We start from the raw sequence: 23,415 nt of genomic DNA, 5'->3' as shown, positions 1-23,415 counted from the left end.
GCTGCAATCTTTACAACCTTTAACTGCAACTTTACGTTCACAGGAAAAAGATAAAACAGTCATCAGTGTTTTACTGCGCTGACATGAATCATTCTGACAGAATCACTTCATTAATGATGAATTAAAGTGTTTTCATCTCATGATTTTCTCTCAGTTTTGATCTATCTATCTATCTATCTATCTATCTATCTATCTATCTATCTATCTATCTATCTATCTATCTATCTATCTATCTATCTATCTATCTATCTATCTATCTATCTATCTATCTATCTATCTATCATTTTATCATCCTATCTATTGGTCATACATCCATCTTTAGGTGTACAGCAAAATGCAAATTAATAAAACCTACATTTACTGCAAAAACAGATTATTTTCTTAATGCAAAATGTGATTCTTAAAATATAAGTATAATTGATGTTATTATTCATTGTATTTTTTTTATCTCTTTTTATCTGTTTACTAACCAAGAAAAGTAGTGCAGCTAGTAACTTTAACACCTAATTTTGTGTGTGTGTGTGTGTGTGTGTGTGTGTGTGTGTGTGTGTAAATGACAGCTCACTGTCAGCGGTCACTGCTACAGGTTTTGTTGTGCTTCAGTGAAATAAACTCTTGATGTGATGTGAAGTGATTCAGTGGTCGACTTTGGAGTCTGAACTAGAGTAGGGGGCGTGCCAAGAGCCTCAGCCTCTGATGTGAGTGTGTGTGTGTTTAGGGGGGTGTCCTATGGAGAGCCAAGGAACGAAAAAAAGCCCGTTGGCACCGATCCGTGCGGCGCGCACACATTGAGCACAGAGAGCCGCGGCTCCGTGCGCGACATGAGCGGGTCTGAGCGGGTGTTCTAACGGCATGACGGCGGATCGGAGGAGCTGCAGCTGAAGGAGGAGAGCCGGTAGAGACGCTCCAGCCCCGGAGAACCGAAGAGAGGAGCGGCGGAGAGCGAGAGGCAGAGCGCCGGGGAATCATGCGGGCTCCTGCGCTCCGGCTGCTGGGTCTCGTGTGGCACCTCTCTGCGCTTTTACGCACCGCACAAACGTACAAACTCCACCACAAACAAGGTAAGACACGCACAAAATACACCACAAGCCGGACTAGACACCGGTCAGTCTCATCTGCACCATAACGATTAGCTTATATACACGCTTTTGGAAGTTTGCTTTAGTTTCTATGACATTCTATGACTGTTTTGCATACAAACAGACTAGCGTTATGTTTAAATGAATTATATATTGTGTAAATGTGTGTGCTTTGCATTCTTCATGTTGTCACTTTAAATGACACTAAGGTTGGAAACTGTACGGAGTGTATTAAGCACCTCTATAGTGTTTAGCTTATATACAGTGGCCAAAATGAATCTAGAAACTTAAATTACATTTTGCATGTCATTGCATTGGATGATACATTTCAAAGCAAGTGGAATTTATCATAAGAAAGATGCATGAACACACTTCTTACAGAGAGAAGTTTGTATGTTTGATGTGGTTTATGTGGTTTTTCAGTGTTTGTGGTTAGCTAGTGGATGATGTTGGTAGTTGATGTGATTCTCCACACCTCTGCACCTGCGTGAGGAACCTGAGGAGAACTGACTCTATACATTTACTAAAACTCACCAAAACACCAGCTGATCTGATGAATCACATTCACGCATTTAGAAGAGTGGCCTGTATTTGTGACCCTGCACCACAAAACCAGTCATGATGGTCAACTTTTTGAAGTTGAGATTTATGCATCATCTGAAAGCTGAATAAATAATCTTTCCATTGATGTATGGTTTGTCATATTCGTCTGAGAAACAACTATTTGAAAATCTAGAATCTGAGGGTGCAAACAAATTTAAATATTCAGAAAATCATCTTTAAAGTTGTTCAAATGAAGTTCTTAGCAATGCATATTACTAATCAAAAATTAAGTTTTGATATATTTACAGTAGGAAACTTACTAAATATCTTCATGGAACATGATCTTTACTTAATATCCTAATGATTTTTGGCATAAAAGAAAAATTAATAATCAATACCAATCCATAAAAATTTTGTGTATTGCTACAAATATACCTGTGCTACTTATGACTGCTTTTGTGCTCCAGGGACACATATAGTATCTGATTTGATATGAAATATCTGAAACGTCTCCAACACTTCATGTGATTTCAGAGAGCTTCATCAGGCAGCTGTCAGCGTATGAGATCATCACCCCGGTGCGCTTGAATGATTTTGGAGAGTCGTTCCCGCACCGGCTGCATTACCGCAGGAGGAGGCGCAGCGCTGACGTGGAGGTCTCGGGTTCGAGGGCTCATTACCGGTTTGAGGCGTTCGGTCAGGCGTTTCAACTGAATCTCACGGCTGATTCTGGATTCATTGCTCCGTCTTACACGGTGCTTCATCTGGGAGAGGAAGAGAAGCGTGGAGACACCGCAGACCTGCGCCACTGTTTCTTCAGAGGACATGTCAACGATCGCAAGGAACACCACGCCGTCTTTAGCCTCTGCACTGGACTAGTGAGTATAAGAGTGTGCTGGTTCAAGATCTGGACTGGTAACTGGTGAAGCTGCTTCCATTCTTGGTAGTTTTCAGTTAACTTTTAAAAGTAATCCATTACAATATTGCGTTACTCCATGAAAAAGTAACTAATTGTGTTACGTTTTATGGAAAGTAATCCATTACATTACTTTTGTGTTACCTTTTGTTACCTGGGCTGGGCTTGCCTATTTGTTTTATAATAACAAAAAACCCAAAAGTTATATTTGTGGCAACTGTTGGGCCCGAACATCACACAAAATATGAAATTAATAAGCAGAAGAGCTGTCAGTAAATAAATGCGAAAACAAGGTAACTTGGGTTACTATTTTGAAAAAGTAACTTTCATTGTAATTTTAAAAGTAATGTGTAGCTTTACTAGTTACTGGAAAAGTAATCTGATCACGTAACTTGTGCTACTTGTATTGTGTCACCCCCAACACTGGTAGTTTTTGGGAAGTCAAAGCATTAATGGTTGTAATGTACTAAGTCATGAGTGGTTTTACTAGCGGGACATGCATTATTATTGTAATTCTGACATGAATGCTGGATTAGGCTTCAGTTTAGTTGAGTTATTCTCCTCTGTTCTACTCGAACACTGTATTAGTGGTAACCAGTAATGTGTGGTGCTTGTTAACTGTTCCATTTTGGTTGGTTTGTGGGACATCACAGTGGTTAACTGGGATTAGTCAGACTGTTTCCATCATGTAATTACGAGTTCAACAAAGACATCAGTGGTTTTTACTAGCAGGAAACTCATAATTAGGGTAATTCTGAGATGAACGCAGGACTAGTTCTTTCTGTGAAGATTAGGCTTTGGTTTAGTTGAGTTATTCTCCTTAAATTGATTGGACTAGTGAGTTTAAAGACAGTGTTTAATGTCACAGTGGTTAACTGGGATTTGCAGCTTGTAACTACAAGGTCTACCTGACATGAGCGGTTGTGCTACAGGGAAACTCATAATTAGGATAATGAACGTAGGATTAGTTAATTCTGTGAAGTTTAGGCTTTGGTTTAGCTGAGTTGTTCTCTAGTCTTCCCACAGAAGGGTTGACTGGAAACATGTCTGTTGCACGAGTTTTAGATGCCTGTGCACAATGTTTAAACTACTAGCCTAGTTATTTTAGATGGGAAAAATGACTTGAGTGGACTGGACTAATGAGTATAAACAGGGTTTATTTGTTAAAGATGTGGGCTGGTAATGTTTAGTGTTTTCTAACAGTTTCATTTTGGTTGTTTTTGTGACGTGACAGTGGTTAACTGGGATTATTCGGAGCGTCACCTGATGTAGTTATGAGTTGAACAAAGATGTGACCCTGCAGGTGCAGGACTAGTTTAGGCTTTGGTTTAGTTAAGTTGTTTTTCTCTAGTTTTGATGGAAAACATGCCTGAAGCATAAGTGGACAAGCAAGTTGTTATAAATGGCAGAAATAAGTAGGGTGTCATGGGCTAGTTAGTATAAACAGAGAGTTTAGTGGTTAAAGATCCAAACTGGTAACATATAGAAGGTTGCTAACTTTTCCAAACTGGTTGTTTTTTGTGATATCACAGATAACTGGAAGTTCAGTGGTAAAGTGGGATTAACCAGAGCATTTCAAACTGGTAATTACACATTTTTAGTAGCAGGAGGAAACTTATAATTCTGACATGAATTCAACATGAGTAGTTCGGCTTTGGTTTTGAGTTGTTTTTTTCTGGTTTAGTTGAGTTGATCTTCTCTAGCTTTGATGGAAAAGGTGCCTGAGGCATGAACAGATGTTTTAACTGCAATGCTAGCTGTTTTAGATGGGAGAAATGTTAACTAGTTGACTAGAAGGTTTAATGATTAAATATCTGGGGTCTCATTTATAAATGTTGAGTACGCAAAAAATGTGCATATAAATATGCACAAGCAATTTTCCACCCACATATCTGGAGTTATAAAAAATAGATATTCTTGACCATGCGTACAAACTCTTTTTCCTGGATTGAGAAAAGTAATGAAGTAAACAACGATTTTAAACTGTTTTCATGGCGATGCACACATTTACCTTAAATATTCCATGCACATTAATGGAGATAAGCACTGAAATTACAAAAAGTCATTATGCAGAAATTAAACAAAAAACAGGTTATATGAACTTAGACATATAGTGGATGCGCTCAATCACTTTTCCTGATTTAATGACAGCGAGGAGTGCTATAGGTGCACAATAATTCATATTTAAACTAAACTGCAGATCTCATGATATTTTTAGCGAGATCAATGGTCAGTTATGCGCACTTTGATATTATGGGGGCACTGCTGGATTCGGTGGTCGAACGGTCCATTCTCTGGTTTGAATAGGTACAGTGGTAATAGCTTACTGTACTATCACAGCTGCACGGAGGTGTTGATGTCGTGTGAAGGCATCTCCACAACATTATGAAAAATACCACTGTATTTGAAGGATACAACTTGAAGAAAACGTTAAGATTTGCACATTTCCTTTTTTCATTTCTTTCCCAGTCAGATAATTGTATTTACACTCAATAGTCCTAGCCTATTTGTTTCCACTAAAAATAGATGTTCACCTTATGTTCACATTATCAGCAAAACCGCATAAATTTAATTTGATTTGAATTGTTCAAAACAATTGAGATACTATTTGACCAGTGTTAAAGAATGAGATCAACTCTATTCTAAAATATTTGTTTTTATTGATATTTTTATATATGTTTATTGTAAAACATAACAAGGATAGTGGATAATTTTTAGCAATAAAAATTAATGTGTATGGCACAAATGGCATTTAGTCCGTATCTCATATTTCCTTAATGTACCTCTGACGGTGTTCAATATGGTGTCACGTGGATGGGAATATGCATGGAAATAATATGCAGATGAGGTTATGCATAGTAAAACTAGGTGTTGTAAGCTCCATATATGGTTATTTCAGGGAGGAGTCGGGGTGGAGATGCACGTGAGCACAATCTTCCCCGACTGGGATTTATAAAGGGATTTTTGCGCAGGTTCTGGCATATGCATGGTTTTATAAATCCGAAAACTTTTGTGCATACGTACACTTTTAGGATGAAATCTACAGAGAGTTTTAAATGTGAGCCCTGGACTGGTGACTGGTAATGTGTAGTGGTTGCTAACTGCTCTATTATGGTTGTTTTTTGTAATGTCACAGTGGTTAACTGGGATTAGTGTGAGTGTTTCCAACTTGTAATTACTTGTGGTTTTTACTAGCGGGGAACTCGTAATTAGGACAATTTCAACAAGATTAGTTCCTTCTGCGAAGGTTAGGATGTGGTTTAGTTGAGTTATTCATCCCGAGTTTTGATGGGAAACGGATTTTGAAACTATTCTGCTAGTTATGTTAGATGGGAGAAATGAGTCAAATGGATTTGATTAGTGACTATAAACACAGGGTAAGCCTATTGGTTAAAGATCTGAGCTGGTTAACTACTAACTAGTAGTTGTGAACTGTTCCAATTTGGTTTGTTGTTTTGTAATGTCACAGCAAATAACTAGAAGTTAAGTTCTAACTTCTTGTTACAAGTTCCTCGATTAGTTCAAAGATTAGTTCTTTCTAGGTTTGATTTTTTTTTTTTTTTTTTTTTTTTTTTTTGAGTTATTCATCTCTTTTTGTAATGGGAAATGCATATTTAATCCAACTTGCTAGTTATTTTAGAAAGGAGAAATGAAACGAGTAGATTGGATTAGTGAGTATAAAAACAGGGTTATTGGTTAAAGAACTCAACTGTTAAGTAACTAGTAGCATGGAGAAGGTTGCTAACTGTTCCATTTTTTTTTTTTTTTTGTAATGTTACAGAATATAACTAGAAGTTAAGCGGTTAACTGGGATCAGTCATAGCATTTCCAGCTTTTAATTACAAGTTTTTACTAGCAGGAAACTTGGTAAGAATCCAGGATTAGTTGCTCTTGTGAAGATAAGGATTTGGTTTACTGAAGTTATTCTTTTCTAGTTTTGATGGGAAACGTGCCTGAAGCATGAGCAGGTGTTTAAAGTACCCTGCTAGCTATTTTCGACGGGAGAATCGACTCGTGTGAGACAGAATGAATGAATGTGATTTGGTAAATATGACACCCAGCTGTCCAACACCATCTAGTCTTTCAAATATAGTTTGTTTGCTCAACGTCCTAACTGGTTTAACCCTCCCGTGGCTCTGCGCTCTTGTTTATGGCCCTCGGGGCGAAGCAGTCTTTTGTTGTGCTGTTGTTGAGGATGTGCTCCTGACCCGTTTGCATGTGGTCATCTGTTAATTAGTTATCTCAGGTGGTGGGAGGTGGTCAGCGCCGGCTGTAAATGTAGCCGCAGGGCGGCGGGCCGCTGAAAGAGGCGCTCCTCGTTTAGTCTCTGATGAGGTCAGGAGGTCGTCATCGAGTCGTTCATCACGTCGTAAACAGCCAGAGGAAGGTTCACAACATGTAAACATTCAGAGGTTGAGATGAAAGACAGGAACATCATTCCACAGCAGATTTATAAAGCTGATGCAGCAGCTGCTAATTGGTTGTTTTGATTTTGAACTTAAGCTGAACACATAGTTAACACAAATTAAAAATCAAAATTAGGGGGCCAACATTTGTTTTAGTTACTTTTCTATTTAGAAACTTATTATATTTATAAACTTATATATAAATATTCCTTAAAATTTCTTTCATTATAATATTTTTTTGTTAAAATGTACAAGATATAAAAAAGAAAAAGTGTACAAATATATAATTAACATAAAACAAAATGGGATATTTATTTTTTTGTATTTTAATATTTTGCTACAAAAAATGTCGAATTTTTTTTTATAAAATATAAAAAATGGTGTTATTATTTAAATAATTATTTTATATTTTCTTTTAATATTTTGTGTGTGTGTGTATATATAGTTTAATTTTTCTTTTTATATTTTGCTCCAAAATATGTAAAAAAAAAAAAAATTAAATATAAAAAGTAAATATTTATTTATTCTTTTCATAGTTTGCTACATTTTAGCCTTCTAACCTAATAGTAACCTTCTTTTTGAAAGAGATATTTAATCATTTACATAATAAACTAAAAACATTTCTAAAAGTGGAGTGTGTAGATTTAATATGATTTGATGTTGCACATCTAAAATTGTTGCTAAAAGTGGAGTGTGTAGATTTATTTAATTAAAGTCCAGAAGATGCCAGAATTAGGTTTAGATTATTTTTATTGAACATAAACTTTTTTTCATTTACATTTTCAGTGCTTTTTTCATATTTTGCTACATTTTAACCAGTTCCTCACCATGAAATTGAAATTCATGCTTTGAAATCAGATTCAGATCTGAGTTTTGGAAAGACTTTAGTGGTGGAAGCATTGCATCGTGGGATATGAGAAGCATGGTCCTCTGGGCTGACAGTGACATCAACATCATCACCACCCAAAACCCACCCACAAACAGAAACAGCAACAGAAATCAAAGATCAAGTTCCCCGCCCCTCCACTCATGATGTCTGATTGCTGACAGCATCTGTCCACATGAGTGTAATAACCTTCAGGACAGATGTTCATGAACGTTTTGACAATGACCTCGCGTGACCTCTGATGATATTATACATATATATGGGAAAATCGCATCAAAACATTATAGTAGATATTTCATATGATACTGAATTTAATTGATTTTATTATAGATGATATAAATATATTTCCGTGTTATATATATATTTTTTTTAAGATTGATATTTTATGCAATTATATTCTTTTTTCTTGCAACTGTATATAATTATCTAGTAGTTAAATCCATATATATATATAATTTTTAATTTTTGTATTTTTAAATATATATAATTTTTTAATTTTGTATTTTTAATAATATTTAATTATTATATTTTGCTTGAAGAACATTAAGCGATATATATGTTTAGATCCAAGATAATTTATATTGAATTTTTTTAATTGTAATTATATTTACTTATATATTGCATAAAGATACCATAACACATACATACTTTACGGTTATCATACAACATGTTTGTTTTCCACATTACATTAATGCCATTCATTGCATCACTGTAATGAGCATCTGGAAAACATGTTTTTCATTATCATCATTAATTGTCAAAAATTCTAAAAACCATTCTTGAAACAGACTTTTACTCTTTTGAACATGTGATCTATTTATGAATAATTCTGTAATGGTTTAGACTTGTTCTTGAAGCGAACTCATGTATCATACTGTGCTTTTACCATCATTTACTGCGGTGTCACGGCTCTTTCTTTGTTGCGCTGGTTAGTGAGTATCGGCGGGTCTGTTGGTCGTGTCTGAACGTGTGTGTGTGTGTGTGTTTACAGTGTGTCACTACTGTACTCTCAGGGATTTGTGGGATTTGTGAGGGAGCGTTATGTCATCTTTCCATCCCTCGGGCTGCGATCGGATGTGTTTAGCTGTCAGACATCTTCCCCGAGATCCCTCTGAATCTCTGCTGAGCGACATCTTCCTAATGTCAGGCTTTTACGTTCTCATTCAGACCCAACAAGAACGCACTACACACTCTTACTCAACGTCTCCCACACTTCAACATGTCCCCAACATCTCATACTCACACCATATCACTCATATAACACCAGAAAAACTGCAATAACTACTCCTATGAATACTTATATAGGGATTTTGACCTTGACCTCGTTTGAAGGTGATTTGTTCCTTTAACTGTTCATGATTTGATTTAATAGCAACATAGTTTGTATGAGTATCAGCTCAAACAATTATATATCATTTTATATAATATAACAATAATTTATAATACAATTTAGAATAAATTAATATAATTTTAATTTACACTTTATGTTTTAATTTACACATTTATTATACATTTTTATTTATTAATTAATTTATTTTAATAATTAATTTTTTATTATGTTATTCTAAAATAATTATTTGTATTTTTTTATTAATTATTATTATTATTATAAAAAAATACTTACATACAGACATTTTTTCCATTTATGTAGTGACTTTGCCCTTTTTTTCCTTTCCCTTGTGTGGGTGATTTGTTCCTTTAATTGTTTTTGATTTATAATTTATTCATTATATATTTAATAATATATTTTTTATTTTAATGTATGCTTTGTTTACTGTTTATTTATGTAGATTTTTTTTATTTTTATATACATTTTTATTTTATTTATTTGAAGATTTATTTTTATATATTAATTATTTTAAGTTATTTTGTAATTTTTATTTGACTATTTTTTTAATTTGACTATTTTTCTTTTCAATCACTCAATCACATAGATTATTGTTATGATTTTTTAAATGATTTTGACCTTTTTCAGTTGTTGTTTGAGGGTGATCTGTTCCTATAACTGTTCGTGATTCGATTCAGTAATGAATATTTGATTTAATATCCGCACAAGTATTTGCGGAGCTGAAAGGTCACGCTGTGGGAGAGATGACACAGAGATGGTCTTTTCTCCCGTGTTTCTGAGGGCAGATGAAAGACAGACATCTATCTCCCGTGTTTCTGAGGGCAGATGAATGGCAGACTGTGATCTGTAGTTTCCAGTATCCAGTATAAAGTGAGTGTTGTATAATAATGACAGTCCCTTATGGAGCTCATTGCCGTTCATGTCCAAACATTGTTTCCTTTGGTTTCAACAGACCCAAGTGTTTTTTCGCACTTCATTATTTGCTGGGTATGTTTTTGTTGGTCGGATTATTTTCCGTACAGTATCATAAAGCTCATGAACGTCTTGACAATGACCTCAGGAAGTGACCTCTGTGATGATATTATACATATATATGGGAAAATCGCATCAAAACATTTTTAATAGATATTTCCAGCATATGATGCTGAATTATAATTGTATTTTATTATAATTATATAAATTATATTTCGTGTTTATATATATATTTTTTAAGATTTATTTTTATGCAATTTATATTCTTTTTCTTGCAACTGTATATAATTATATAGTAAGTTAAATTTCCTATATATATATATATATATATATATATATATATATATATATATATATATATATATATATATATATATATATATAATTTTTAATTTTGTATTTTTAATAATATTTAATTATTATATTTTGCTTGAAGAACATTAAGCAATATATGTTTTGATCCGAGATAATTTATATTGAATTTTTTTAATTGTAATTATATTTACTTATATATTGCATAAAGATACCATAACACATACATACTTTACAGTTATCATACAACATTTTGTTTTCACATTACATTAATGCCATTCATTGCATCACTGTAATGAGCATCTGGAAAACATGTTTTTCATTATCATCATTAATTGTCAAAAATTCTAAAAACCATTCTTGAAACAGACTTTTACTCTTTTGAACATTGTGAATCTATTTATGAATAATTCTGTATGGTTAGACTTGTTCTGAAGCGTACTCATGTATATACCTGTGCTTTTACCATCATTTACTTCGGTTTGTCACGGCTCTTTACATTATGTGTGCGATGGTAGTATGAGTATCGGCGGGGCCTGTTGGGTCTTTTGTATGAACGTTGTGTGTGGTTGTGTGTGGTGTGTGTGTTACCAGTTGTGTCACTACTGATACTCTCAGGGTATTTGTGGGAATTGTTGAGGGAGCGTTATGTCATCTTTCCCATCCCTCAGCGCGCGATCGATGTTGTTTAGCTGTCAGAAGCACATCCCGAGATCGCCCTCTGAACCTTCTCTGCATGAGCCGACATCCATCCTTCCCTATGTCAGGCTTTTACGGTCTTACTTCTGTCGATTCAGGAACACGCACACGACGTACTCCACGTCCCCTCAGCAGAACATGCTACCATTCAGTCTGTTCCTCACACCCCCCCCCCCCCCCCTCAGAGCGTCATGTGACTTCAGAAAGAACCGGTAAGGACGTGATCCTTATGATGGCTTTTTATAGGGATTTTGACCTTGACCTCGTTTGAAGGTGATTTGTTCCTTTAACTGTTCATGATTTGATTTAATAGCAACATAGGTTTGTATGGAGCCTCACACTATGATTATACATCAAATTATTTATTATTATGGTACATAGATTTAACATTCATTTGTATTCAATTTGAGACGTAGTTTTTAATGGAACTTTTTTGTTTTAACTTTACTTTTTTTATTATACATTTTATTATTTATTAATTAATTATTTTTAATAACTTAATTTTTTTATTATGTTGATTTCTATCGAAATAATTACTTTGTATTTTTTATTTTTATTATTATTTTATCTTTAAAAATTATTCTTACAGACTTGCCATTTTTTTGTAGTGACTGTTTGAACTTTGGCCTTGTTTTTTTTTGCTTGTCCTTTGATGGGTAGATTGTTTTCCTTTTAAATTTGTTTTTGAATTTATAATTTAGTTTCATTATATATTTAATAATATATTTCTTTCTTATTTAATGTTATGCTTTTGTTGTTACTGTTTACTTTATGTTAGATTTTTTTTTATTTTATATATCATTTTTATTTTACTTATTTTGAAGATTTTATTTTATTAAACTATTAAAACTTATTTTAAGTTCTTCTTTTGTCAATTCTTTATTTGACCCTATTTTTTTAAATTTGGACATTTTTACTTTTCAATCACTCAAGTCACATAGATTATTGGTTATGATTTGTTAAATGATTCTTGACTTTTTTCAGTTGTTTGTTTTTTTTGAGGGTGAGTCTGTTCCCCTAATACAACTGGTTACGTGATTCGATTCAGTAATGAATATTTTGATTCTAATATCCTCACTAAGTAAACTTTGCGGGAGCTGAAAATGTCAACGGCTGTGGGAGAGAATCGACCACAGAAAGATGAGTCCCCCTTTCTGTCCCGTAGTTTTCTGAGGGCAGATGAATGGCAGCAGCACTGTGATCTTGTAGTTTCAGTGAATCCAGTTATAAAAAGTTTGGTTCAAACAGACCCAAGTGTTTTTCCACTTCATTATTTGCTGGTATGTTTTTGTCGGATGTTTTCCGTACAATATCATACCCAAGTGTTTTTCCACTTCATTATTTGCTGGTATGTTTTTGTCGGATGTTTTCCGTACAATATCATAAAGCTCGCTCCCGTTCGGAATGTTTGCAGGAATTTGGAATTCTGTGTTTGGACGTGTTGCCGTGGTGATGACTCATGATTCAAGAGAAGGATTTATGTGACTGTCAATCATTATGCCTTATTATTTATTATATATTCAGCATTAATTTGTATTCATTTTGACTGACTGATTAATTTACTTTTATTTATTTTTACTGTTAATTTATTATAATATATACTGCTCAAGTATTTTAATATAGATTTTTATTTTATTTGTTTTATTTAACTCGTTTTATTTAACTTTTTATTTATTCATTTTATTTTACTACTTAGTGTGTATTTTTTAATTTTTTATTTTGTTAATTTACTATGCATTTGTATTTATTTAATATTCATATTTATTTTACTATTAATTATTGATATATTTTATTTTACTATTAATTTTATTTAGCAAATTTTCCCTTATTTATTTTAACATTTATATTTTTATGTATAAATTTTACTTTTTTCCCAATTTATTTATAATGTTCATGTGCATTTAATTCGTTTTACTGTATTTTTTCTGAATTTAATTTTACTGCACATTTGTATTTATTATTTCTTTTAGTATTCAGTTTTATGTATTAATGTATTTAATTTTTATTACCTTTATTTTATTTTTGTATTTATTAAATTAAATATAATATGATTCTTTTACTATTGTTATTTTGAATAATTATATAGGCTAGTGTTATGATATTTTAGTGATTGTGGCCTTCTTCAGTCTTCATTTGCAGTTTACACCTTATACCATTATATTATTTATGATATGATTTATTTATTTTTATTCATTTTATTATATTTTTCAGTTTAATTAAATTTAATATATTTTAATGTAATATTAATTTATATTTAAATTTACTCATGAGTAAAATATTTATTTATTTTTTTAATTGATTATTTTTGTTATTTCAGAAATTAGCTTATTTGTTTCTGTGTAAATATTACCCAAGAAATAATTTATTAAAGCAATATTCCAGGCAATATGCTAAGTGCATCATGAAACAGGTCATCTTAAAATCACTGAAACAGAAGATTATAAAATGGTTTTATAAAACAGCAGGAATGTCCACTTGATAAAAGATGCCAGTGTTAGGTGTGTTCTTCTCAGGATTTCCCAGCAGGTGAAAATCACACGTCTGATCACTTAAACCAAACATGCTGGTGATTGTGTGGTGTTTTTCTTCAGATCGGCACGTTCACGACGCACAGCGGTCAGTTCTTCCTGGAGCCACTGCTGAGCGCTGATGGATATGAGTATGAGGAAGAGCACAACAAACCTCACCTGCTCTACAGACACGAGTCACATGACTCTCAGCCATGCAGCACCTCAGGTAACAATTCAGCTTCATCAACTCCTTCAGCAAATGCATTCGCACACTGTAAAAAAAATAAAAGAATATAAAAAAACAGCAGCTGTGGTTGCCAGAATTTTACTGTAAAAAAATATGGTAGCAACATTTTAGGTTTTACGGTTTCAGCGGTAAATACCGTAATTTCATTAACTGATTTAATGTTAATATACCAGCCTACTGAAGTACTGAAATCTGTTTCGTACCTTTGTAATACACTGGTAACCACCAAATGCAGGTGGTGATGAGAAAGTCACATTTTTAAATACTAACACATATAGAAGGTGCACAGTGTCACAAACACTAAACACCATCATGGTGACACACATCAAACTGAAATAATGCAATGAACATTCATTTAACAACATTAGATGTAACATACAACCCTAATGTACACAGCTGATGAGAAAAAACGAAGAAGAAACATAGTTATTTCAACAAAAAAACATCAAATTTGAAATGTAACGCAGGGAATTCTGGGAATGTCAATTTACGGTTATTCACTGTAAATTCTTTTTCACTTCCAAAAACAGTATACTACCGTAAAATAACACGTAATGTCCAATACAGTTTTTCACCGTATATAGTGCGGGGAACTTACCGTTAACCATTTAACAGGTTTTTACTGTAGCATTATTACAGTCTTTTACCGTTAAATTCACAGTCGTTTTTTTACAGTGCAGCTCTGTGGCTTTGCGTGTGGAAAGTCGGTGTTTCTCTTCTCAGCGGAGCGGTTTAAGTGTGCTGGCGTGTGCTTTGCCATTGCTGTTCTTGTGCGGATTAACGTCTTCTTTATGAGCCGCTTATTGGAATTCTTCATCTAATGAAAGTAAATGAACTCCAGCCGCTCCACAACTCTGACTTACATTAATCAGACACTTCGCTGGAATAACCAACCATATTAGTAACCCCCATCGGTATGGTTTTTAAAGTGATAATGCACCCAGTAATCAAAATTTTGACATAATTTACTCACCCTCGTGTCTTTCAGTCCTTTATGCTTCTTTAAATGGTTGATATGACTCGTGTGCTATTTTCTGTAAGGCTGTACGTTCTTCTGAATGTCTTAAATGTAGGTCTATGCTTCATGCAAACTTCAGAAGACCTGAAATATAATGCATGTGTTATATGAATTGCTGTTTGGGTCAGAAATTAATGGGTTTTGAGGCAAAAATGCCATCAAAATGAACAAAATTTTCCCCGAAATTCACGGTGATGGGGGTAAAAATGCTCCATTGCAATTAAAATTAATCTTAATTTTAACTATTTTAGAAATAATGTATATATATATATTTCTTAATTATTAAAAACTAAACTAATTTTTATTTAAATTTTTTTATTTATTTACTATGCGTTTTCATTTGTTTTATTTTAATATTCACTTAAATTTATTTTACCATTTATTATTTATTATTTATTTTCAGATTTTTTATTTTACATTTGTATATTGTTTATTTACTGTTTATTTACTATTCAGTTATTTATTTATTTTTGTGCTCTTCTTTGTTTTATTTATTAATTAATTAATTTTTTAATTAGATTTTTATTGTTATATCATAAATTTATGTGATTATAATTGGTTTCTCTGCAAATATTATCCAAGAATAATATTTATTAAAGCAGTTTGTCATTTGACAAGAGGTGCTGTAAGGTGCAGCATGCTTTAATGGGTTTTGGAGCTCATTAGAGTGAGTAGACATTGATTTTTGAGTGAAATCTTCCTTTAAAGGAGCGTCTGCATCTCTATTGTGCAGATGTGATGCTGGATCTGGGTCATGCATCAAAGAGCTGAGGATGAAAAAAGCTCGACAAAAAGCGTCCTAGCCTTCAGTTCAATCTGATAACAGTCTGATGTTCAGATACCGAACGCTTTCAATGACAGGAATCTGCCGCAGTTGTGACTATTAAACTCAGATTACTTAAAGAGTACAAATATAATCTGTGTCCCTGCAGCACAAAATCAGTCATAAGTAGCACAGGTATATTTGTAGCAATAGACAACAATACATTGTATGGGTCACAATTATACATTTCTCTTTTATGACAAAAATCATTATGATATTAAGTTCATGATCCATGAAGATATTTTGTAAATTTCCTACCGTAAATATATCAAAACTTAGTTTTTGATTAGTAATATGCATTGCTAAGAATTTCATTTGAACAACTTTAAAGATGATTTTCTCAATATTTAGATTTTTTTGCTCCCTCAGATTCCAGATTCCCAAATAGTTGTATCTCAGACAAATATTGTCCTCCTAACAAACCACACATCAATGGAGAGATTATTTATTCAGCTTTCAGATGATGTATAAATCTCAATTTCAAAAAATTTACCCTTGTGACATATAATATGTGCTTGTGTTTTGAGCATTGTTACGTTACTATGGTGTTCTGGGTCGCCGCTAAGTGTTTTTTTTGTCTTGCTCACGTCTCTAGATGAGCAGGACTGAACTTTAATGCTCAGTATTATGGATCGATGACTGTGAGTGACTGAAGAAACACCTGTAATGTAGACTGAAATCATGAGTTCATGCTTAAATAAGCGTGCCGTTGTTAAGTGCGAGCGATTAGAGATGCAGAGATCTAAGCGTGTGCTGGATTGCAGGGTGTTTTGCATGTCATGGCCAGACTAATGAGTCACTCGATCGTCTGCCGCTCAACACCTGGCTTTCAGCTTCTGTCCTGAAATAGACACTGATAGCTGCTGCTCTGTCATCGCTCAGTGGAGATCTTGGCTGTGTTTAGGTTAAGGATCGACTTTGTCCTGGATGTTTCTCTTAAAATATCTCAGGGGAGATAAAAACAGACCCAAGCTTCCAGTTGTCATCCAGTAAGAGTGTAGAGCAGTGTTGTTATTGTTAACTATTAGAATCGCTGTTAATTGAAATAAAATAAATTGTAAATATTAGATGAAGAACTTTATTTTTTAATTAATTAATTAATTTATTTATTTTAAGAAATATTACATTTGCAACTAACTGGAATAAAATAAGTTTAAGTACTAAAATTTCTAAAACTAAAACAAAAAAATGCATCACACCAAATAGAAATATACAAACAACAACAATAACAACAACAAAACTAATAAAAATGACAAAAGCACAGAACAAAATTATTAAAACTTAAAATTAAATAAATTAAAATAACTGGGAATTTTAAAAATAAAAATCAATTCAACATATTTAATAGTATAATAGTATGTAAGTAATACTAAAATCACTAAAGTTATAATAAAAATGGTGCAGCTGATGAGGAAAAAACGTAAACTTGTTTTATTTCTCATTTTATTTTTATTTTTGGTTTAATTTGAAGTGCTTAAATAACTAAAAATATAACAGTTACAAAAAATTAATAAAACTGTACACATTTATATATATATATATATATAAAAATCAAAAACTAATAAAAATAAAATATTCATAACTTCAATGTATATGAGCAATAATTAAGTTTTAGTTTGAGTTATTTTATCACATTAAATTAAATAAGTTGAAATTAAATAAACAAAAAACACATACATATAAATATATTATATATTAAAATATATGCATATTTTTTAATTTCTCATTTTCTCTTAACTTGAAGTGCTAAAATAACTAAAACTAAAACTTTAAAAAAAAAAAAAAACTATAAACACATAAAAAAACTATTTAAAATGACAAAAACACAACAAAATTACTAAAACTGTAAGTAAACTTTAGAAAATGGCAAAACAAAATGTGCCCTTGTGCTGTTTCTTCTCAATTTAATCTCGGTGATTTTTAGGAGAAACTGTATTGAGATATTAAAGAGTGAATTTCACGTGTGATTTGTCTGATGAATCATCTAATCATATCGTCATGACCCACATCTGCCATAAATCAGAAAATTTGTGTCCTGAAGGCATTGTGAGTCAGTGAGGTGTGTGTCCGTGTGTGTGTGTGTGTGTGTGTGTGTGTGTGTGTGTCAATGTTTGTGTGTGTGTTTATATGTGAGAGTGTGTATATGTGTGTGTGTGTGTGTGTGTGTGTGTGTGTGTGTGTGTGTGTGTGTGTGTGTGTGATCACCTGTGCTCTCGTGCACCTGTTTCTCGAGCTGCTGCAGAGCGTCTGAGGCTCACACAGTCCTTCTATGGCAGCGCTGGCGTCTGGACTCGATCTGCAGAGTTGGAGCGTGCTGCCAGCACAGCTCAGTTTCACAGCGCTCTGTTTGTTTTGTGCTCGAGGATTGCCAGAACTCCAGAGAAACGCTCCGGCAGATTAACTGGGATCTCTGGGGTTTTCTGGGGAAGACGCTTTGTGTAGTTTGGTAATTGTTTTTGTGCTTTGACATGCAGCTGGAGATGAGTCCGTAAAGCCTCTTATTGAACACATCCTGTTTGAAAATTTGGAGAATATTTTGCGAAGGAACAAATGTTATATATTCATATGCGTATCTGCGAGCAGGATGGCTTTGCTATTTAAACATGAGAGGGGTGAGAAACAATGTGAAAGCAGAGCAGAATGTAAACTAAACAAGTTAAAAAGAGGCACAGCTTGTTATTAAAGGCTGTTTGTTAGTTACATTGTGTTGCAGTTTGTGGTTTGTCATTTTACAGCTTCAAATGCGTCTCATCCAATCAGTTTAATTAGTAATATTGTAATATTAGTTAGTGTTGTTGACTTTTGTTGTGAATGGAAATGTTTCAGAATGTGATTCAACATCAATTTAAATTATAAGATTTCTTTATAATAATTTATATATATATAATTACATATTTTTAACATATTATTAAAGCATTTTTATATTTAAATGAATACAATTTTAAAAAGAATAACAATTGCAAAAAAATAACTTTGAGGTAGCCTGTTAAACTGTGGAGCATTACTCTTGTTGCTGATTTGAATGGTGATGCTTCCCGTTTTAACTGGCCTTTCATTTTTAACAAGAAATGTGCACGCTGTTCTAATGTTTATTTAAGTTTTCCATGTCTTTTTTCCTTGTCACTTGAAATGTGTCCGTTTTGAATCGTTACTTAAGGTGAGACTCGTGAGAATAAACGATCAGATGAGGGACCATTCTGTCATTCATTGTTACTGGAAATGAAATAACTGGTTGATATGTCCCAATCTCAATAAAGTTTACACACGCTTTTAGTCCACTGATGTTATTCCTGAAACATGCAGCATGTACAGTATGTGTCCGAAAAATGAAAGTTTCATACAAATTCTGAATGGATTATAGCCTAGAAAGCGCGCTCCCTTTATTAACACTAAAAGCATCACTCATGTTAGTGCAGTGCAATCTCACAAAGTGCTGTTATAATCAACGGAGCTCTCTAAACTACACAATGAATCTCTTATTTACATCACGTCTGCACTTATGAGATGATTCACAAGCGTGCAAAACTCTGGCTCTTTTAACGGTGAGTGAATTCTGAAAACGCTAACGTCAATGATCCTCAAAAACACACAATAGACCCACATAAATGCCCCAGATTCACCACAACTTACAATTGACATTTTTTAATGCTTTCTAAGCATTTAACCATTTTATCAAGTGCCAAAGCATGCATCAATCAGCGAACGTCTCCACTGATTGTTCTGCCGCAGAATGGTTTGAGTGTGGGATTTCTCTCTGTGTCTGTTGTGCTGATGAGACCATGAGGGTGTTTTGTGCTCCTTTCAAACAGAACAAACAGCACCTTTATCTGCAGCGACTGTCGGCACGACATACGGGTCTCAGATCTCCTGATGTAGAGAGTGACGGCACGTGATCGTCTTCTGATCATCTCAGTCCACTCCTCTCATTAGTTTGAGTGAGAACATTAGGATATTAAGTAAAGATCATGTTCCATGAAGATATTTAGTAAATTTCCTACTGTAAATATATCAAAACTTAATTTTTGATTAGTAATATGCATTGCTAAGAACCTCAACTGAACAACTTTAAAGATGATTTTCTAAATATTTTAATATTTTTTTGCAGCCTCAGATTCCAGATTTTCAAATAGTTGTATCTCAGACAAATATTGTCCTCCTAACAAACCACACATCAATGGAGAGATTATTTATTCAGCTTTTCATGATTTCGTAATTCTTACGTAGAAAGTTCAAAAGAATAGCATTTATTTATTTATCACTTTTGTTCAATTTAATGCATCCTTGCTGGATAAAAGTATTAATTCACTACAAAGCTATGTAAATGTTCATATACTAGAGACAGAAACAGATTTAAGGTTTTTTTTTTTTTCACATGAAAACTTTGTGACGTGATGCTAAATAATAAATTAGTATTATATACTATAAGTTTATATAAACATTCTAGTTTGATGTCGATAAAGGAGGCTAGTACAGAACAGCTAGTAACGAACATATTAGATAATAAAAGTGTTTCATCAGATGAACATCACCTTGTTGATGAGCATGACTCTTTTGTTGTGTTATTCACCACGCTCCTCATTATCCAGCCACATGTCAAACATCACGTGCAGTTTCTTCAGTCATCTGGATATATTGTTTGAGACAGCAGCAGCAGCTCTTTGTGATGGGAGTGTTTTCTGTTTGCTGCGCTGGAGATGAGGGTCGGTTCCTCTCATTCCAGTCCATCTCTGACTCGTGTTTGCTGATGCGCCACTATTGTTATTGCTCATTTTTCAACTAAAACCAGAAAACAACATTTTAATTACTTGCATCAAAAAATTACTTTTTTATTGAACTAAAATATATTTAAACATTTCTAATTTTGGTTTAGTTTAATTGAATTGAAAATGGAGAATATCAAAAGGTCTAACTCAAATAGCTTCTTGAATATGGCGCCTGGTGGAAAAGTATGCTAATTATAATTACAATTGTGTATGCAGTCTTCTATCTGGAACAGTTATTACCTGTTACGAGACATGAAGCCATACGCTTGCTCTCTTTGGTCAGGAAGAGGCATTAACGCTCTACACTGTATAAAAAAATAATAATAAAAACAAAATAAAAATCAGTAAAATTTATGGTAAAATTATTTAAATTTTTCGTTGTTCATGCATTTTCAATTTTTGTGTTAATGTCTCTGCTATCTTATCACAACTTTCGGAAGTTGCGATTGTTCCTGATCCTATTCTTTTCCTCCTTAATGATGACTCTTCAGTAACCCTGACTTTAAACTGAAAACAAACTTTCTTCTCAGTGTTAGCAGCTGCAAAGAAACGATTATCAGCTCTTGGGTTCCTCCTAATTCCTGGTCACAACAGCAATGGCTGTCCTATTTCATAGACATTGTCTAAGTTTGGCATATCATTGCTCTTTTGTTGGTTTTGATTGCTTCTATTGTCCTCATTTGAAGTCGTTTTGGATAAAAGCATCTGCCAAATGTATGTTTCCTTATTTATTTTTGCTAAATATATTTTAAAATGTATTATGAATATTTATTTTATTTATACATCTTATTTTGTTTTTGCTAACCATTTGTTTTTTAAATATTATTTAAATATTTATTTTATGCATTAATTTATAATGTCTATTTCTTTATATATATATATCCTAAACATATTTTAAGTTTATTTTGTTTTAATATTTACATATTTATTTTAAGATTTTTTTTTGCTTCATATATTTGTATTTAAAGCATATTACAAATATATTTACTTTTATTACAAATTAATATTTAATTATATTTAATTTTAAATATTTATTTGATTTATTAATACAATTTTTGGTAAATATGGATAAGTTTTAAGTTATAAATTTTATATATTTATTTATTTCACTAAATGTATTTTAAAAATATTTTAAATATTAACTTCTTTATTTAAATATGTATTTTTCATTCATTACTGAATTTATAAATTTAGTTTTTGTCAAAAATACTTTTAAATCCATTATAATTTTTTTTTTTTTTGCACCAAGTCTACTTATCTAGAGTATGAGTTTTAATGTGTTGTGTAGACTTGAACTGGAGATCAGGTCTCATATAAAGCCTCTTTCTGCTGATTTACTGGTGTTTAGATGACCAACAATTATGCAGGCTTGTGTTAAAGGTCAGCAAACGGCATCGTGACTGACCCGCTGCTGTCGAAGGCTGGTTTACACTAGTGTGTGTGTGGTGTGTGTGTGTGTGTGTGTGTGTGTGAGTGAGTGTGTGTGTGTGTGTGTGTGCGTGTGTGTGTGGCTGCACTTTCATCCGGTCTGTGAGAATAAACTCACGCACAGATGGCCTCGTAAAGTCTTGTGTCTTCTTCATTTGCAGGAGTTTGTTCAGAGCTCTCTCATCATGATCCGTTACTTTTCCCACAGAACATTTTGAGATAATTATTATATTGTAACATTTATAATATTCTTTAATAATAACATTTTGAAATATATACATTTTAATTCTTATATTAAATATAAATGTTTATATGTATATTTTAATTTCTTCAGACAAAATGAAAATAAATAATATTAGTGTTATTAATTAATATATTATTTTATTTCTTAATATATTAGTAAAAATTGACTACAATAGTTTAAATGTATATTTTTATATTTGTGATTTTAAATGTAATTTTATTATTTTTGAAAAATAATGAACATAATTGAAGTAGTTTCTTCTGTAATGCAGTAAAAGTGTTCATCAAGATCTGTTTCTTCTCCCACAGATCATCCCGTCCATCACATCAGTCTCCATAGCAACAGAACTCTGGAAGAGGAAGTGATGTGGACACAGGAAACGATGCGCAGGCGTGCGGCTCGTTCCGAAGGCGGCTCTCGTTCCCGCCGGAAGCGCTTTCTGTCGTATCCGCGATTCGTGGAGCTGATGGTGACGGCCGACGCCAAGATGGTGCGACATCACGGACGCAACCTGGAGCACTACATCCTCACAATCATGTCAGTAGTAAGTAAATTACCCCTTCATTCACTCTCTCGGCTGGGTGTTATAGAGAACCGCTCATTGAATGGTTTCAGTGCTTCATCAGTAGTTCACTCCATCCCTCATGTGTGTGTGTGATAGTGAGTTACTCTCTAAAAGGCTTGGCTGGACTGTTACCCACAAGGCCGTGCTTTGATATGAAGCATCACTGACCACCCGCTCCGCTCCGCTCTGTAGATTTTGAGCTCATGAGCCAGTTTTGGCTTTGAATCCAGATTTAAAACAGAGTCAAAACAACAGATGGACAATATTTGCACTTAACGATGCAGGTGCCTTCAGAAATATCATCATAATGATGCTTTGATATGTGCTGTATTACTTTATGATTATCATATTTGTTACTTAGGAAAATATCATGGTACTTTATGGTACTTTTTTGTTATCCAGAGTAAGAGAAAGTAACATTTACACTAAAGATTCAGGTTGAATTCGGTTCATCTAAGTTTCTTTTTATTTTATTTTATTTTATTTTATTTTATTTTATTTTATTTTATTTTATTTTGCCTAGTTAAACATCTAGTCATGTAGATCATGTGACAACTTTTTTATATAATTATTTTCTACTTTCTGACTTATTATTTGATCTGACTGGCAGTAATTTTTACAAAAAAAAAAAAAGGAGAAAATGAAAAATAACTATT

General features: G+C 33.0%; 1 protein-coding gene across 1 annotated transcript in view; it reads left to right on the top strand.

Moving 5' to 3' along the window:
• Positions 1–23,415, top strand: part of LOC109088470 (A disintegrin and metalloproteinase with thrombospondin motifs 20-like) — a 116,214-nt gene that overhangs the window by 7,366 nt on the left and 85,433 nt on the right. The window contains exons 2-5 of the mRNA XM_042752788.1: positions 719–1,061; positions 2,157–2,500; positions 13,753–13,897; positions 22,503–22,738. Of these exons, the coding sequence (XP_042608722.1) occupies positions 968–1,061; positions 2,157–2,500; positions 13,753–13,897; positions 22,503–22,738 (819 nt within the window). The 5' untranslated portion in view covers positions 719–967. The remainder of the gene's footprint in view (positions 1–718; positions 1,062–2,156; positions 2,501–13,752; positions 13,898–22,502; positions 22,739–23,415) is intronic.

This window comes from Cyprinus carpio, chromosome B25 (assembly GCF_018340385.1).
Source record: "Cyprinus carpio isolate SPL01 chromosome B25, ASM1834038v1, whole genome shotgun sequence".
In the NCBI taxonomy this organism is placed as follows: Eukaryota; Metazoa; Chordata; class Actinopteri; order Cypriniformes; family Cyprinidae; genus Cyprinus; species Cyprinus carpio.
Note: the sequence above shows the minus strand (reverse complement) of the source record. Positions and strands in the feature narration are given on the sequence as shown.